Source organism: Phaenicophaeus curvirostris, chromosome 11 (assembly GCF_032191515.1).
Source record: "Phaenicophaeus curvirostris isolate KB17595 chromosome 11, BPBGC_Pcur_1.0, whole genome shotgun sequence".
NCBI classification, from domain to species: domain Eukaryota; kingdom Metazoa; phylum Chordata; class Aves; order Cuculiformes; family Cuculidae; genus Phaenicophaeus; species Phaenicophaeus curvirostris.
In genome coordinates this window covers 21,862,295-21,881,427 of record NC_091402.1, presented here as the reverse complement: position 1 = coordinate 21,881,427, position 19,133 = coordinate 21,862,295, and the positions used below count along the sequence as shown (strand labels likewise).

Below are 19,133 nucleotides of genomic sequence, written 5' to 3'. Positions count from 1 at the left end.
TGATCAGGGAGTGCTGGGACAGGACAAGGGGGAACGGTTTTAAGCTGAAAGAGGGGAATTGAGATTTGGTATTAGGAAGAAAGGTTTTCCTGTGAGGGTGGGGAGGCCCTGGCCCAGGCTGCCCAGAGCAGTGGTGGCTGCCCCATCCCTGGAGGTGTTCCAGGCCAGGGTGGATGAGGCTTGGAGCAACCTGATTCAATGGGAGGTGTCCCTGCCCATTGCAGGGGCTTGGAACTGGTTGGCCTTTAAGGTGCCTTCCATTCCAAACCATTCCATGACTTTGTGATTAATCACATAGCCATTTGCATATGCTTTAAATGACAATGTTCTGGTGGCACGATACAGAGACACTACCCATACTGTCATCTTCTAGCCATCTAGCCTGCTGTACTCAAGTGACAGCTTCACTGTTTCTCCAGGCTGCGAAAAAAGCTCTCCCATCTCCAGCTGAAAGTGCAGAACCTGCAAGCTGTGGCTGTTTTGTCTTCTGGGGTGGTTCAGCCTTCCATCTGGTGATGAGGATTTACTGGAATGAACAAGAAGACTCAACAAGCTAGCCTACTTCTGTCTAACTCCCAAGAGAATCATGAATTATACACAGAATAAACAAATAACCTGATATGTCTGTCATTATATCATAAAGGACTTTAATAATTCATGCAGCTTTCAAAATCCTTACTAAGACCTACCCTCTGTAACCTTATCTTTGCTGTGGGGGATGGGATCTTTTCAGCCTCCTCTCAAATTGCGTCTGTAAAACAGAAGGAGTCAGTGAAGAGGAAGGTTTTATCATAACACTTCATCTGCGCAATGGGTTGCAAAGCGACGTGGAAGAGTTATCAGCCATTGGGGGTCTTAAAGGGTGCTCAAAATGACAAGTGGCTGCATTGGGTGAAATTTATGCAGGTAGTGTGCTTCATAAAACTGACACCTATTCACTTATTTATTAATTCCTTGTGTTTCAAGTCCAGGTTTGTGACAGGCATTGAGATCAGAGCCCAGTCCTAATCCTGCATGATGAGAGTGCAAACGTAGTGGAACCCGTGGGCTTCTCGCTCCCAAGACGCATCAGCAAGCGTGCCATGGAAATCTAGTTTCAAGATGTAAAATACAGGTGTAGCTTTCAGAAAAGCAGGGAGGCTAAGGCATTAGGTTAGCTTTGGCTCTGAACAAAGCAGTTAATTGTTTAGGAGAGCACTCTGGGCTGGTAAGGATGGGAGGAACGCCATGATTGTGTTCATGGCTGGAACTGCGTTTTGGGAAAGTGTTCTCTTCTGCCATACGACCTGCAGAAGATGTTTCCTGTGGTTCCTTTGCTATTTGTTCTTTTCATTGCTGTGTCAATGAGAGGCGTGTGCATGCGTTTGATCGGCAGGATGCAGTGCCTGCAAGGAGGCCTTTCACAGCACTGCCAGGCAAATGTACCTGCTAACACACTCACTGACTTCTCCTTCCTCTTTCTGCTGGCAAATCATCCACCAACAGATTGCGATTTTCCTCAAACCTACTTTTAGGCTTTAACTTATTCAATAAGTGATCCTTTGGTCTACAGCTCCTTTGCATATCAAATACTCCAGATTAGCTTTTTGTAAAGTTGAAAATTCAAGATATTTTGATTGGAGACATAGCTCTTTAAGAATAGTTATCGTGGCTCTATGTCATACCAAGAGCGTGTTTCAAGTGAAGTCCTGCAGGGATCTACCCTGGACCTACTTTTATTCAATAGTTTCATTAATAACTTAGTCAGCGGATGGGAAATACGCTTATAAAATTTGCAGGCGACACTGAGTGAGGAGGGGTTGGATGTGCTTTGGAAAGCATTATCAGAATTCAAAGCGATCTAGAAAAATTGAACGGCAAGCTGGGTAGCAGCAAAACGAGGTTCAGTGGAAACAAATGCAAAGTACTGCGCTTAAGAGAGAAATCAAATGTACAAATACAGAATAAAGAGTATCTGGATAGCAGCGTGGCAGGAGTGGTCTTTAGAATCACTGTAGAACACAAACTTTGAGTCAGTGAAGCACTGTTGGAGCGAAAGGGCTCAGTTCTGCAGCGTACAGGTCTTGGACAAGACTGGGGAGCTGACGTTTTCCTCCTCACACAGCACTGGGTTTGACTTCTGCTGGAGAATCTGATCTCATTTTTTGGCGTGAGCCTTTGGGGATGTAGGTAAACTCTGAAAGCATGGGCACTATGTTATTTTGTTATTTTGAAGGAAATGGGTGCTCTCTGGAAGTTGTATCTTCAGGAAGGAAAAAGCACCTTGATTCCCTTGATGGGTCAATATTGGCCCATGCGGGGTTTTACAGCCGAGGTAAGAAACTGAGAAGACTCAGAGGGGCACGAGCGTGCCCGTACACACTCACATGTGCACACTGACATGCATTATTATAGTTAAAGGATTAAGCATCTTGAAGGAATGAGCCAATTATAAGAAGTTCCTGCACAGCAAAAATTAGACAACACACTAATTAATAACCTTATTAAATAGCAGTATTTGGGCACTGAACCAAAGTGTATGAATCAGAGTGAAGCGTTCTTGGCTGAACACACTGCGTGAAGTGTAGACACGTGTACAGAACGCTCTTGGTGTGGAACCCAATAAGCTTTGGGGCAGTGTAGATACTTAGCAAGTAGTTTATCCTCTTGTCCTTTCATGTTTGTGTGAATATCTTATTTTTTGGGCCAGGAAGGCAGCAAGACAAAAGGGCCAGCTCTCCTATATTTTTTTTAACACCCTTATGCTTGCAGCCAACCAAGCACTCTAAGGTGGCTTTAAAAATATAAAGTGTCCTCAAGCAGAAAACTAATTTCCTTTCCTCTTACTACTACTTTCCCTATGCTTCTGTAAGCAGCCACTTGCAATGAGGCTTATGTTCATTAGCAGTTTGTGGAACTGCCTTGCCTACCCCTGGGTTATCCATGAAGAGAATCAGAGTTGTTGAGGTTGGAAAAGCCCTCTCAGCTCATCCAGTCCAACTGTCAGCCCAACCCCACCGTGACTACCCAACCGTGTCCTGAAGCGCCACATCCACAAACTTTCTGAACCCCTCCAGGGCTGCAGACTCCACCACTGCCCTGGGCAGCCTCTACCAATGCCTTTACCACTCTTTCATTAAAGAAATTTTTCCTAATATCCCATCCAAACCTCCCCGGCATAACTTGAGGCCGTTTCCTGTCATCCTACTGCTTGTTACTTGGGTGAAGAGCCCAGCACCGCCTCACCACAACCTCCTTTAAGGAGCTACAGAGAGCAATGAGGTCTCCCCTCAGCCTCCTCTTCTCCAAGCTAAACACTCCCAGTTCCATCAGCTGCTCCCCACAACCCTTGTGCTCTAAACCCTTCCCCAACTTTGTTGCCCCCCTCTGGTTGCTCTCCAGCCCCTCAATGCCTTTTCTTGTGCCGAGGGACCCAAACCCCACACACACCAGCACATGGCTTCCACTGGTGGCTTGTCTGCAAACATCTTTGGCTTCTGTAGAGAAGACCCGGGCTCCAAGCTGCCATCTCTTATGTGCATGAGTGTGGGAGCCTGTGGGCCAAGCACAGCCTGTCTCCTTTTTCCAGGCAATTCTCAGTTTCTTCTGAAGCCAAGCAGCTGGAGCAGTGGTGTAGCCTCACAAACCAACGTGGGCACACACAGCGGTCTCTGAATGGGTCACCAAGGGCATGTTTCGTGCTTTAACCCTTAGTCAGGGTTGCTGTGAGTGGTGGCCAGGCAGGCACAGGTGCCCACTGAGCAGGAGTGGGACAGGTGGGATGCTTTGCTTCCTGCCCCGACTGCCACAGCAGTGATTTATCTCCTGATGTGCTGCTCATCACAGGAAATATTTTTGAAGCTCTGCTGGTTTTTTGGGTTTTTTTAAGCCTACTTTATCTCCTCTTTAAGAAAAATCAAATATGCAAATTATGAAATCAATTAGCATTTTTGTAGTTTTCTTTGGAGAGGCAGTGATAAATGGTGTTATGTTTCCAAAAATCATTTATGTCCCTTGCTAAATGGTGCACAGAAGACTGTAAGATATACAGGAGAAGAACACAAAACCCTTTTGTTCAATGGGAGAGATTTTTAATGTGTATTCTGAGTGTGTGTGATCAAGGTTGTGCATGCGATGGAGGAGTAGTTGGATTAGAAGAGTCCCATGCAGGCTCCCCAGGAAAGCAAAGCCAACTGAGATGATGGTAGGTCGCTGGGATCATAGAATAGAATGATAGAATCATTAAGGTTGGAAAAGACCTCTAAGTTCATCCAATCCAACCACAAGCCCAACACCAAGTACCCAAGGGCCATGGCCACATGCTTTTTGAACCCCTCGAGGAATGGAGAATCTATCCCTGCCGTAGGCAGCCTCTGTCAGGGCTTGGTAACCTGGACCACTGCAGGCTCATGTTCAGCTGCTGTCAACCAGCACCCCCAGGTCCTTCTCTGCCAGACAGCTCTCCAGACACTTTTCCCCAAGCCTGGAACGTTGCATGGGGTTGTTCTATCCCAAGGGCAGGATGCAGCCCTTGGTGTGATTGAGTCTCATGGAGTTGGCCTCAGCCCATCGCTCCAGCCTGTCCAGTATGTGCTGCGCACACCTCTGCTGAAGAGTGAACGGAGATGGTGGTGCTCCTGGGCTGCCCTGCATGTGGTTCCTGTGAGCACAGAGCTATGGAATGCCATCCCAGATCCTTGAGCTGGAAGGCTTTCTCCTCACTCATGTTGATTCACTGCAGAGATTGCCAAAGTGGTACTTGGTTTAGGGGGAGACAGTGCCTGGTGGCTTTCTGAGAAGCTCCACATCCGTGCCTGTGCCTTCCCAGCCTGTGCCTTCCCAGCCTGTGCCTCAGCTCTTTGCTTGATGCTGTGTTTGTAAATGTCATTTCACAAGAGCAGGAGGGCACTCGGGGCTGAGTGTTTGGAGGAGTTATCGCTCCTCAAGCCCTGTAATGCACCTGAGCCGTGCCGTAATGGCTCAGCAATGCAATGACTGTCGTGTCTTATTGCTTACAGCTTCCGTAGGAGACACGCTTCAAAGAGAAATCTCCATGTTCATAATGGGCTCCCAGCTTCTTTACCCTCTTCATCCTTGCTGCCATCGTCTTACATAAAATTTGAAGCACAGTGGCTGTGGCAGAGAAACAAGAGGCAGAAGGTCAGCTGAGACGGAATAATAATGGGGTTTATGTAATTTATTTTTTCAAATGGTAGCTTTCAGCCTGGCATACGGCAAGTGAGATGAAACCTGTGAATTCTGGGATGTGGCCTGCTCTGAAGCCTTCTGGTCCTGGACGTTACTGGGGAGTGGTAACGGGTCACACACACACAAGAGCTTTTGCCAGTCGTGTGGGTAAGGGATGTGCTACTTGGCCAAAAGAGTTTTTACTGCTGCTGGCAAACGCTCTTGTACAGCAAACTACACAAAAAAACCAGAAGCTGTTTCTGCTGTTATGTTTTTAGTCTAGAAACCTGGTGTCATCTGTGCAGAAATCTCCTCTTTTCTGATAGCGTAATGCACTCTGGTTTTAATAATGGTGTCTAAAGCTTGTGCTACAAGGCTTAGCTGGACTTTCTGTGAAATTGCTGGTCTGTGGGGTTGAGAGGGAGGCATCGTAAGGCTGAGAGCTGGGTATCGTAGGGCTGAGAGCTGGGTATCATAAGGACACACTATTAAAGGCAGTCACAGTCTTTCTCATGAATGAAGAATCCACAGGCTTTTCCCTAAAATACTCATACTTCTCGGGGCGGAGGCAGGGGGTGGAATAAGTTTAAAACAATTTTTTTTAAACAAATCTTCTGACTAAATTGAAATTAATTTCAAATCCCAGCCCATCTGAGCACTCAGCGTCTCTTTTGCATATACTAACAGCATAATGCTGGTGCCTCTGGCTTCCCATGGAGCTAATCCTCTCTGAAGGCTTGGTCTTAGGTGGCATTTTTGTGGATACGAGTGGTTGGTGATGATGATGGATACAGCTCAAGATGGACAGGAATTTTCCCTTGCCATGGGGGTGTGGGTGTTCTGAAGGGAGCTGACACAGGCAGGTGTCACTGAAATCAAGGATCTGAGAGAGCTGGAAGTTAAGGAAAGGTGTCAGCTCCATAAGCCCTCGTTGGGGTTTCTCTTACCTGTGGCTGAGCATGAGCACATGGTTGATCTTATTTTTTAGTTCACTGGACAAACTGGAGGAGGGGAAAAAGTAATTTAAAAAAAAATAGGTTTTGTTTTGATGAATTTTTTAAATGAATGCCTTGTGTAAAAATAAATTATTTTTGGTGAAAATACTTTAGATTTATGGATCACTTGGACAGCTTGAATAAATCCTTGATGGCAACTACAATGAGAGGAATAGGAATAGGAATAGGAATAGGAATAGGAATAGGAATAGGAATAGGAATAGGAAAAGGAAACAGAAAAGGAAAAGGAAACCAGCCCCAGCTCCTCCCTCAGCTCTGTTTGTGACCCATTATCTTCACCCTGGCAGTCCCATTGAGCGCTTTGCTTCCCCTCCTTTGGCAGAAAGGCAGGTTTGCAGCTGCCTTCACCCATCTCCTTCCCTGGATGTCTCCTCCTTCCCGGGATGTTGCCTCCTCCCCAGCCAGGCTCCCCGGGGGAGAGGACGCAGCATTAGCTCTGCAGGAACGTGGGAAATAGCATGCGTTACACTGGAAAAGATTTGGCATGCACAATTTAATCTTGTTTCCATCCCCAGCCTTGTATGTTATTAACTGGCATGAATTCTGCCTGTGTGAGTAACACACGCCTGTCTGCCAGTCCCTCCTCCATCTCCCCCCACCCTCACAAGCAATGCTGCAGCTCTGTTCTGCCGCCTGTCTCAGGCCTCTTTCTGCTTTGATATTTCTGCCCAGCTTTTGCTGGTTTGGGGCTGTGCTGTGTAATTCAGAATCCTTCATGGCCTTGCTTCTTAGCTGGGTTTCTTTGCATCTTGAACTCCAGGGCAGTCTCTTCCATGGGCAGTGGGGGAACGTGCGTGGGCTGTCTGGGGAATCACAGAATTGTGGAATGGTTTGGGTTGGATGGGACCTCAAAGCCCATCCAGTTTCACCCCCTGCCATGGGCAGGGACACCTCCCACTGGATCAGGTTGCTCCAAGCCTCATCCAGCCTGGCCTGGAATACCTCCAGGGATGGGGCAGCCATTTCTCTGGGTGACCTGAGCCAGTGTCTTCTCACCCTCACAGGAAAGCATTTCTTCCTAAGATCTCATCTCAATCTCCTCTCATTCAGCTGAAAACCATTCCCCTCGTCCTGTGCCTGCACTCTCTGATCAAGAGCCCCTCCCTAGCTTGCCTGTAGTCCCTTTCAGTGCTGGAAGCTGCTCTAAGGTCTCCCTGGAGCCTTCTCTTCTCAACCTGTCTTTGTATGGGAGGTGCTCCAGCCCTCAGATCATCTCCGTGGCCTCCTCTGGACTCGCTCCAACAGCTCCAGGTCCTTTCTGTGCTGAGGACTCCAGAACTGGACACAGGGCTCCGAGTGGGGTCTCACCAGAGCAGAGCCAAGGGGCAGAATACCCTCCCTCGCCCTGCTGGTTCCCCTGCTTTGGATGCAGCCCAGGACACTGTTGGCTTTCTGGGCTGCAAGCGCACATTGCTGCCTTACGTTGAGCTTCTCATCCCCCAGCACCGCAAGTCCTTCTCTTCGGGGCTGCTCTCAATCCATTCTCTGGATGTCTCTTTGCATAAGGAATTAAATTGCTCTGTGAACCCAAGCCAAGTGCAAAACCCCCGAGCTGCTCCCTCCCACCAGCACTTAGCCACGATTCTGCCCTCACCTTCTACTCCTCGTGCTCCCTCCCTCCTTTCTCTGCTGTAGCGTTGAGGGATGAATGTTGCTGGGGAGAAAGCACCGATGGCAGTGGGGAGTGGTGCAGAGGCAGCCGAGCGTTGCTTTTCCAGGTCAGATGGGAGCTTTGACATTTGCGTGGCCAGCAGCTGGAGTCAGGAAATCTCATTAAAAGAAGGGAAGTTATCGAGTTTGGTGGATTTAGAAGAGGGTTTTTTTGTTGTTGTTTTAACTTGTGTTATTTCTGTAAGTGGAAATCTCTGTGGTTGAATGTTTTGGTGGGTGTTGCGCATGCTGGAAGGACTGGCAGCCCCCTCGCCGTGCAGGGATCGGGGCAAAGGAGATGCCCCGTGGTGGCTCCTGGCCCTTTCCGCTGCCCCAGGAGGCTGCTCAGTCCCTGGCTCAGCTTGGGCTTAGCTGAAGGTGCAAAGCAGCTGAGCCCTCGGACACTTGATGCACCGTGCTGAGCTCCTGGCTCTGCCCAGGTCTCTGTTGCGCCGCAGCGATAATCCATTGCTGCAGCAGGACAGGCACCTCTGGGCCTGACCTGGCTCTGTGTTTGCTCTGAAGCAGTTGGTGGTTTCTGTATGCCACAGCACTTTGACCCTGGTGATCACGCTGGGCTTAAATAATTATCTACTGCAACTGTTTATGTAAGAAGAGTTTAAAAAAACCCTCACGCCTTGCAATTTTTGTTGTACCTTTCCCCCCTTTCTCTCTGTGGGGCCTGTGTGTAAATTTTGAAGCCTTGACATGTATAACCTGCCCCAGCCGTAATTCTCAAAGCCGCAGGATCTCGGTGTTCTGCCTGCACCCGGTGCTGCAGAGAGTGGGTAACTCAGCTTATAGCACTGAATTCCTCCCTCTCCCTTCAACAGCCTTGCTTATCTGCTGAGTGTCAGGGCTCTGACTCTTTCTCTCTCTCTTTCTCTCCCTTCCTCTTCCTGCCTTTCTCTCTGTCTCTTGCAGTATGCAGTACTGGGCCAGGAGGCTGGAGCAGGAGATTGATGGAGTGATGAGGATATTTGGTGGAGTCCAGCAGCTCAGAGGGGTAAGCTGTCTGTCTTTTACCTGTGCTGCCTGCCTTGTGGCAATGAATGTTCTCATCTGCAGAAATCACCTGCGTGAATACTTGCAATAAGTCACCCTCCTGGCTCACCCCGTGTGCGGGGCCGTGCCTGGCTGTGCTGCTGGTTGCTGGTCAATTCGATGCATTTATTGAGTGTGTGGGAGCGAGTCTGTTTTGTATCTTGTCTGTCTCTTGGGCTGCATGTCACTATCTGAGCATGTTCCTGTGGTTTTCTTTCCTATGTGACACGCTAAATGCATCTTAACTCCAACTAACCTTTCCTCCAGGCACTGAAGGTAGTTTAATTTGTGTTTTGATTTTAAACCACTGTTGACAACACAGGGAATATTCGAAGGATAATTTGACTGGCCATTGGAAGCTCTGTGGTTTTAAATACACGTTGCAGGTAAAGCTCTATTTCTTGTTTGGCTCTGTTTCCAAATGCCACAAAACAAACCCCTGTGATGGATGCTGGCGTCTGCCTCCTGCTCCCTGGGTGCCAGGGCTGGGGTGGATGCAGCCACCAGCTCTCCTTGTTGCCCGGCAGCGCTGCCCGGACCGTGATAGGGCAGGTACAGAACGGCATCACTGTGCTTTGTTAGGTTTGTGGATCAAAGGGTCTTTACCCCTCTCCATTTCCCCTTCTCTGGCTGCTGTGCTAGCTGTTTCAGAATGGAATAATTTGAATTTAGGGTTATGGTGTTAATCTAAAGAAATCGGATTTCTCTAGCACAGTAAATTTGTTGCTCCAGAAAAAAACCCATGCCTTTTATTTGTGTTTTCTTATGGCAGTGGCATGTTCTTCTCAGGTACCGATGATGTATAGGCCACTTACGGTCTGACTTTCACTGGAGCTGTACTGGCTTCAGCAGTTTGTACTGTTGGGTTTAACCCATTGGCTAAACACAGAAGTGTCACTATTTTCTTTTAAATGTTTTTTACAATTGTTTTCGCTGAAGGCTTGGGAACCTCTCCATAGTTCATCCATCCATTTGCATTCATATCTGAGCTCTAGAACGGCCTGTCTGGGCTTTGCTGGCATCCATCGCGACTGAACTTTGACAGGACTGATAGAAACTCAATGTGCAGCATGAAAAGTATATACATCACTGTGGTTTTAACACACATTTTGGATTTTGTCGGCGCATTTGTGCAGTTTTGCATGTTGGGAGGGTCTTTGAAGCAAAGCTGGGGGCATCTTGGCATCTTGGCCTGTATCAGAACCAGTGTGGCCAGCAGGAGCAGGGAAGGGATCGTGCCCCTGTACTTGGTATCAGCGAAGCTGCACCTCAAATCCTGTGTTCTGTTTTGGGCCCCTCACTACAAGAAGGACATTGAAGGGCTGGTGCGCGTCTGGAGGAGGGAACAGAGCTGGGGAAGGGTCTGGAGAATAAGCCTTGTGAGAGGTGGCTGAGGGACCTGGGCTTGTTTAGTCTGGAGAAAACTGTCCATATCCTTATCACTGTCCATAACGAGGTTGTGGTGAGGTGTGTGTTGATCTCTTCTCCCAAGTAACAAGGGATAGGATGAGAGGGAATGGCCTGGAGTTGTGCCAGGGCAGGTTCAGGTTAGATATCACGAAAAATTTCTTCACCCAAAGGGTTCTCAGGCCCTGGCAGAGGCTGCCCAGGGAGGTGGTGGAGTCCCCATCCCTGGAGGGGTTTAAAAGCTGGGCAGATGAAGTGCTCAGGGATGGTTCAGTAGTGGACAGGGATGGTTGGACTCAGTGATCTCAAAGATCTTTTCCAACCAAACGATTCTATGATTCTAAGTTTTCCAGGCAATAAATAGATGCAAGGGCCAGCATTCTGTTTAGCAGAGCACATTTCACAAAAAACACTGCTGCTACATTTTGAACATGTCCTCTCTTACAATTTATTCTTATTAGCTTTGATTTTGCTCCTTTGCATGTTAAATAGGTGTATCATATAATTTTTTTAATGCCATAATTAAATAGAAATTATACCTCCAATTTGCCAGCACTTGACTCCCATTGGCCAGTCAGTCAATTACAGGTAAGAGAGCTTCCCACTTCTTCTGTTTAATTCTTCTGATAGAACAGAGTGCATCGCTTTAATGGATTAATACCAGATAAACTGACTACAGAGGGGCTAAAGGGGGTTTTTGAAATCTGTTTTGGAACTTACTTGTGAAGGGAGAGAGCTGTGCATGATTATTGTGTCTAGTGAATGCATAAACCACCTGAAGCCGAGAAATGAGCTCCTGAAAATTCCAACCTGCAGCTGTTAAGACACCAGAAAGGACTAGTAGGTGCTGTCCGTGGATGCCCAGGGGTCAGCAAGGGATTTGGAGATTGGTTTGATTCGTAAATGCAATATCAAGTGAATGACATTTGAAGACCCCATCCTTGCTATTGCAAACCAGCATGAAGCCAGCAAGCGCTGGGGGTGGTGCGGTGCCAGAGATGGATCTTGCCTTTCCAGCTTAGGCCTGACTGTCAAAGCAGCAGACCAGTAAATAATAACAAAAATACCCTCCTCGGAGGCTTGTCAGCTTTACTTATTAATATTTTTTTTCTTGGGTTGCTGTGAAAGGATGTGGACCTCTTATTTGGTTATTGACTGCAATTGTGTAATGGTTGTGGCATATGAGCCATGAAATTTATTGTCAGAAATATGGTGTCCAGGAACATATCAGCGCTGAATATTTTATCTTGCTGGAGTGCTGCCCACCCAAGAATGATTTTTATTTTAACTCCTCAGTCATTTCCTAGAGTTGAGGTACTTAATGGCCACTGACACTGCTTCCCTCCTCTCCTGCGGGGTGACCAGGCAGTCATAGAATCTTGGAATGGTTTGGGTTGGAAGAGACTTCAAAGCCCATCCAGTTCCAGCCCCCTGCCATGGGCAGGGACCCCTCCCACTGGATCAGGGGCTACAAGCCCCATCCAACCTGGCCTTCGACACCTCCAGGGGTGGGGCAGCCACAGCTTCTCTGGACAACCTCTCGCATGCTTCCCCTGGGCAGATGATCCAAGCTTACATCCATCAAATGCTGCTTTGTTTGAGTGGAGCATTTTTCTGTAGCAATTGGAGGAGGGTGAGAAGCTCTGAGATGCAAAGGGATGTCATGCCAGAGGCTCACCTTTCAGCTTTGAGGCACCACCTCACTTCTCTCCTGAAGTCCAGAGCTTGAAAACACTGAGGTCCACATGTCCCCCTTGGTCAGCCTGGCTGTGGTAGAGCTTCATGTATATCTGAACGTTGTGGGCCTGGGGCTGTATGGAGGACTGTGCCTTCCTGACTTGATTCTCGGCCCAGTGCAGTTGGTGTTCAACCCTCTGCGTGCTCATGGTGCAGCGTTGTGCTGGCTGGCTGGTTTCTCCAGGCATGCCTCAAAACAAATCCCATCACTCGGAGATTAGGGCATGTTCCTCTGCCTCTGTCCTCACCTCCCTCACGGCTCGCCAGAGATAACTGAGAGCACACATCACGCTGATCTAACTCTGATATGTGGAATCCTAAAGTGCTAGCTGATAGGTAGAAATTCTTTAAGTAATTTTCATCTAGAATGAGGAATATCAGACTGAAAATCCCTTTTCCTGTTGGTAACTTTCTTTGTGGCTTCAGTGGACTCTCTATCACTTTGCAGGGCAAGAAAATGTTTGATTTTGACATTTCCTGCTACATGCACTAAATTGTTGGTTCTTCCAGTGTTTTGGCACAAATAAAAGTTGTTGGCTTCGGACTGAAGTGGATAAATCTGTTGTTTCCAGACTAGATGATTTCTTCATGTTGCAAAATCCGCTCCAGGTTGGTTGAGAGAGATTTCCTGTGCTGGTGCAGCCCTGTCCCAACCTGCCACTGTCCTGCTGTGCCAGCACTCACGGTGGGACTGACAGCAGCAAAGGGGAGATTGGTTTGAGATCCCTGGAGGTATTCAAGGCCAACTTGGATGGGGTTTGGAGCAACCTGATCGTTGCTGCCCATGACAAGGGGATTGGAACTGGATAGGTTTTAAGGTCCCTTCCAACCCAAACAGTTCCATGATTCCATGACCTGTGCTGTTCTGTGGTTGAATGAACAGAGCTTCAAGTCTGGCAAGCTGGCTTTGCACCCTCCTCCCCTTTCCCCTGGGCTACGGAGGGAAGTCAAGAGACAGTGCCTCGGTCTGCCTCACCAGGGTCTGACTGGAGGACGTGGATACTGCTGGCCTTGGTGGTGAGGAAGCACCCAGTCCATAACGGTCCAGCCAGCCCCAAACCCAAGCCCAGGGTGGGCTGTGGAGAGCTGTTTGCTGGCAGAGCTGGGCATGCAGAGAGCCTCTGCGTGATCTGTGCCTGGACCTCATTGTGTGTGACTGCACGGAAAGCAGGTTGAGCCAGGGGAGAGGAGACACTCGTGCCCTTTGGGATGCAGCCTGCCACCCGCAAGGGGTTTGCTGCATGTGGCACTGCAGAAGGGGCTACACTTGGACCTTGTCATCAACATCTGATTTTACTTTAGTGCATTTTCATGTCTGTCCTTTATTCTTGCTTGTTATCTTGTGCTGTTTTCTCAGCTTTGTTTTGCCAGTTTGGCATCTCTGCCTGGCAGAAGTGCTGCTGTTCATTCATCTGGTCTTTTGTGAAAGGGAAGGACAAATCCTGCTGTCCAGGGCTTGCGGCAGAGTGACCAGGATCTGTGCAGGCATCCCCACCTCTGTCTGTCTCACAGCATCGCTCGCAGCCTGCCTGTCCCTTCTCTGATACATCATCTCTTGTTTTCAAAGCGTGGCCATCGAGTAGAGGCAGCCACAGACGAGGAGCTGCAGTTCAGCTCTGCACAAATAAGAACTTGGATTTAAAATAGTAGTATACTTGTAGGGTTTTGGCTTGGATCTGAAGAGCTGAAGTGGCATCCACCCTGCATATTCCTGCAGTCACTAGCACCCCTGTGTGATGGGGTCTCTGCAGTACTGAGCGCTTCATGTGGCTGTGTGATTGCATCCCTTACAAGGCTGCTGGTACAGAGCTAGAGAGGCTCTTTAATGCCAGCACTAGGAGGTGAGACACGCTCCTATCAAAGCAGATGCCAAGGTTTTCTGTTCAACTTTTTTGATCTTAGGTAACTACTGGCATAATAGTAACATAGCCTAAATCTCCTGAGTAGCTGTGGTGTGACGTGATGTTTAATTTGCTCTTTTGTCTTCTCTGAGTATAGAAACTCTAACCTGGCAATTCAGGAGGGCTGGAGAATTTGGGAAGTGTTTATGGGATTTTAAATGACTGATGCTAGAGAATTGGAGCGCCCTGCACAGTGCGCAGGGCTCTGTCAGGCAGACTGAGCGCTTGCAGAAGGACAGTGATGGGGACCTTACACACAGCAGAGTTTGGAATAAGATAGTCAATCCAGTACCATAATCTACAGTGGACTTCTAACCACTGTGGCAGAGTGCATCTGGCCTTCTCCTTCTAAGGAGTCAGCCCCAGGCTCCAGAGTGGGAGCTGAGCGATGCCCAGGGGTGCACTGTGCTCGACAGAGTTGAGAGAAGGAGTCTGAGCCCAAAGCCTGGGCCACACGCACAGCGAGCTGAACGCATGCCTTCTTCCCAGCGCTGCGAGGGAGAAAGGACCTAATGGAGTTTTCCAGCAGCAAGTGCCCATCTGGGGGCTGACCCAGAGCGTGGGCTCTGTATCCCATTGAGATGATGGGTCCACGTTCCTGCTTCCAAGAGCTCCTAGCTCATGGTTCACAAACTGTCTGGTCCTTTATCTTCCCATTATCTGTCTGATCCTTGCTGTTCCTCTCTCCCTTTTCCCTCCCCCTCTCCTACCAGTGTGCACACAGCCTGCTTCCGCACACCATTGCTGTGCCCTCCCCTGCTCCTCATGTTTGATAAGAGGAAGTGTGCGATGCCAGATAAACACATTCCTGTTCCAAACTGCTTGGGTTTATTTTAATCTGCCGGGGCCGTTCAGCAGCCTCAGCACTCTGTTCAGCACCGAGTGCAAAGCCAACAATATATTATCAAGGAGGAGCATATAAATGTCCCTGTCCTTACAGCAGCTTGGTGGGAGAAGGGAGATCCTCTGTCACCTTTTGCATTGGCCGGTGTTTCCTATCATTAGCCCCCTCACACCCATCATCTTACTTCTCACTCTTTCTCTCTACTAGAACCATATTGTATCTGTACTGGGAGATGTCAGGGAAACATATGCTCCAGCTTTTAGTACATTTGCATAATTAGAGTAATGTGTATGAATAATTTATAGCTGTATGTGGCTGCTCAGCGTGCGATGTTAGCACCCCTCACTAAATCCTTTCCAGTGGGTGGTGCAGATTCTGCACCAGAGCCGTGGTGCCGGTGCAGTGTGCAGCGTGCAGCCTGTTGGCAGATGCAGGAGCCCTGCTTTGAGGGATCAGGGGGTGCACCTATAGGTAGGTGTGTGTGTATTTAGTGGAGAAAGACGGATTCTTTCAGTTCATAGAATCATGGAATGGTTTGGTTTGGAAGGGAACTCAAAGCCCATCCCATTCCACCCCCTGCCATGGGCAGGAACACCTCCCGCTGGACCTGGCTGCTCCAAACCCCATCCAACCTTGCCTTGAATATATATATATAAAAAATATATATATTTTATATATATATAATAGTAGTGAAGGATTTCCTGGGCACTCTGTCGCTGTTTCCCAGCTCTTTAGTGTGCCAGTTCTCATGCTGGAAAGCCCAGAGACCAGGTAGGCTTTTCAAAAGGAGTGATCTGAGTGGTTGAGTTCTGGTATTTACATTCCAGTTAATTTTAGCTTAGACTATATTTGGTCTCTTCCAAATGTTTGAGGTCCTTGGCTGGAAAACACTGTGTAAACTGGAACGAAGCGCAGGCATGCACACTTACTGGCTAATTAGCATTATCCACTGGGAAACTGAGGCAGGTGGTTAGGCTGAGCAAGTCTGCATAATGATGCAGTCTGGACTGTTCTCTGTCACGTGTACAGGCAGCAGGTCCTTAGAGAGAGGTGTGTGCTTAGTAGGGCAACAGCATTAGGCCTCCCAGAGGAGGACATGATGATGGTCAGAGGGCTGGAGCACCTCCCAGACAAGGACAGGGTGAAAGAATTGGGGTTGTTCAGCCTAGAGAAGAGAAGGCTCCAGGGAGACCTTACAGCAACTTCCAGTACCTGAAGGGGCTACAGGAAATCTGTGGAGGGATTATTTCCAAGGTTATGGAGTGGTAAGACAAGGGGGAATGGCTTCACATTGGAAGGGGGAAGACTTAGATTAGATATTAGGAAGAAATTCTTCACGATAGGGTGGGGTGAGAAGCGGTGGCTGCCGCCTCCCTGGAGGGATTCAAGGCCAGGCTGGATGGTGCTTGGAGCAACCTGATCCAGTAGGAGGTGTCCTTGCCCATGGCAGGGGTTGGAACTGGATGGGCTTTAAGGTCCCTTCCAACCCAAACCATTTTATGAGTCTATGATTCCTTAAGTCCTTGCTTTGAACCTTTTCACTTTATGAAATTAGTTTGTAAAGATAATACTTGCAGCTAGCTAGTGAGTTAGCAAAATCAGAGGGGACTGCTCTTGAGTTTTATGGAGTCATTTCTGATTTATATTGCTGTCAGTGAGAAGTTCAATGAGCCTGGCATTCAACAGACTGATGCTCAGGTGCATGCATCTCCTGAGCGTGCCGCTCTGCTCTCTGTATCCCAAACCACAGCTGATGCACCAAGCCAGACAACAACCATGCTGGTAAGATCCTCATGTATATTCAGCAACACTCTGAAGTTGATGGTGTTGCTGTTACGCAGACGTATGAATCCATGGGAACAGTGAGACCTTGCTGAATGTTTCTGGAACCCTCCCTCAGCCAGGCTGTCCTGATCCAACTGAAGGAGCCTCTGTGGTCCCCAGGTCCATTCCCACTTAAATCATTACCTTCAAGCCATGTTTAAAAACAAAGCAAGGCAAAACAAACCACCCTGCCAGAATGTGAGATGAATAATTAGGTGGAGATCGCTAAAGTTTGCCTTCTAAAAAACATACATAGATTATTCTTTAATGGAAAGTTAATTGTTTTATTATTCTCTCCAGATGGTTCCTTTACTTTACTTTCACAGGGGAATTGATGTAGCCTGGGATTCAGTCTGCTGTGAGTAGAGCTGATAACCAAAAATACAACTATATCACTGATCAAGATATGAAACAATAGAAAATATGGATACATATTCCACCGTAGATGAAAATCTCAGATTTTAAGTATTATTTATGGGCTGTAAGTGCCCCCTCAACTTGAGACATATTTGCATTTCTCTCCCTGGTAGGTTTGTCAAGCAAACGTTTGGTGTTGGACACCACTGAATCGTGGTTTTCTTGCTGCTGATCATACTTTACAGATTCTGGGCTCTGGAGGAGCTGCAGCTGCTCTTGCTGGACTATGGAGTTGTACTCAAAGGTTTAAAGGAGGAAGCTGTCGTTGGTTACTGTGTGGAGGAAGAGGAAGCAATAAGATATGTCCCTTCTTTATTCCCTATGTAGAAATGCAGGAGGACAGGAAGGTGGGAGAACATGATGGAGGTGACTTCCAAGGGCATTGTTGTGGGCTTTATGTTCTAGTGTGGCTCTGACCTGGTAAACTGCAGCTGCCAGCTTGCATGTTAAGTGAGCGTATTTATCGTTTCTCATTACAGCAGATCACCTTTGACATCTGACGTGAATAACTTGCATGGGCTCCTTATTTCACACGCCCAGCCAGGCTGACCTGTTGGCCCGCAATGATTCTGCTGGTTTTCTAGGTGCTTATTTCTTTTTAATTATTTAGAGTTAAATTATTATTGTAAGGGAGGGACAGAGAGTGGAGTTTGGTATAAGGTCAGCCTTGCTTTCCTCATTGGAGTCCAGATGATCTGCTTATATTGGAGAGCTTTGAGGACCTGTGCTATGGTTCAGGCTGTAGTGTGCTGTTTCATTGAAAGTGATGGCTCTGCTTTTGGGAGGAACTGCCTCTTGGGAGACTCCAGGCCTTGGTAGACTTCAGGGATCTGTACCTTTCCAAGACTTGTATCCTTCGGAACTAACTTTGACGATGCTGCATACAATGAGCAGGAAAAACTCCATAATCTTTCATGTCCTAGGGATACGCCAGGCTCTCTTGTAGTTTGAGAGGTTGTATCCAGAGCAGAGAGAAAGAGGGAGAAAGAAAGATGAACAGGCTAAAGAGGAAATGTAGCAGGAAGATGATGCTAATGGTTATGGATTCTTCTGTCCTTTCTGTTGTTCTTGGGCTGATCAATGCCGACTGACATACGTGGAGCATCTCCTCTTTGTTTTGACGTATGTTGGAGGATTTGTCTGTTTTACCTTGTGGGATTTATATTTTTGTCTGGTGCTCGTGATTCAGTTATTCACTGGGTTCTGATTTTATTGACTTTTTTCCCTTTTCTAACTGACCTTTCACACCTGTGAGCATCCGAGACAGGTTTAGTCTGTGTTTGTTCAGCACCTACCGTAACCAACACTGTCATGCTTTTTGGACACTGACCATAGCATAAATATTAAAAAGCAAGTTAGAGTGCTGAGAAAAGTTCTATCTGAATGAAACATGAGGTTTGCCTGTGTGAAGAGACACTGCCAACGAGAGGCACGGCTATTTGTATCAGGGCACTTCGCTAAATGCCTGGGTGATGGGTCTCAGAGTAGTAGTCTAGATGTTCACGTGTGTCAGAGGAGCCACACTAGGGATTGTTTAAGCAGTAGCATTAGTTATCATCTGTTGGATGCCCAAGCAAAGCATTTGCTTGTAGCTAGGAGGCAGGGAGCAGATTTTCAGATCCCTGCTGTGATTGTGAGGCCAGGTAAATAGAGAAGGAGGAGGCAGCAGGGGGTTTGTGTGACTTGAGGAGCAAAGAAGATTGTGATGGTAAATGTTGGATTACTTTTAAAAACAAGTAGGTCATTGAAGATACCGTGGTTAGTGAACAGAAAAAGAAAGGAAGGCAGATTTATTCCTTGTTCTTCTAAAGATTTGTTCGTCTGTAAAGCTCACTTCATGCTCAGCATGCTGTCATTTTTAATTTTGAAGGTTCTTTGTTTCTGTTGTTGTCAGTGGCCCAGCAAAGGTGACACTGGACCTGAGATTAGGGACCTGGGATCTTCAAAGGAGCCTGGCTTCCCAGTTCCCCTGGGCATTGAGGAGGCTGGGTTTTACGGTAGCGTGTGTTGGGAACATCAGCTGTAGCTTCTATTTCCTGCTCTAGCAGGGATTTGCCCATCACCCTATGGTGCTCAAGACAAAATGTTTAAACTCTGAACTGTCTTTTACCTTCTGCCCCTCTTGCA

General features: G+C 47.7%; 1 protein-coding gene across 1 annotated transcript in view; it reads left to right on the top strand.

The window, feature by feature from the left end:
- The window catches only part of CACNA2D2 (calcium voltage-gated channel auxiliary subunit alpha2delta 2), a 190,250-nt gene that overhangs the window by 14,503 nt on the left and 156,614 nt on the right, over window positions 1–19,133 (top strand). Inside the window, exon 2 of the mRNA XM_069865842.1 lies at window positions 8,757–8,838. Within this exon, the coding sequence (XP_069721943.1) occupies window positions 8,757–8,838 (82 nt within the window). The remainder of the gene's footprint in view (window positions 1–8,756; window positions 8,839–19,133) is intronic.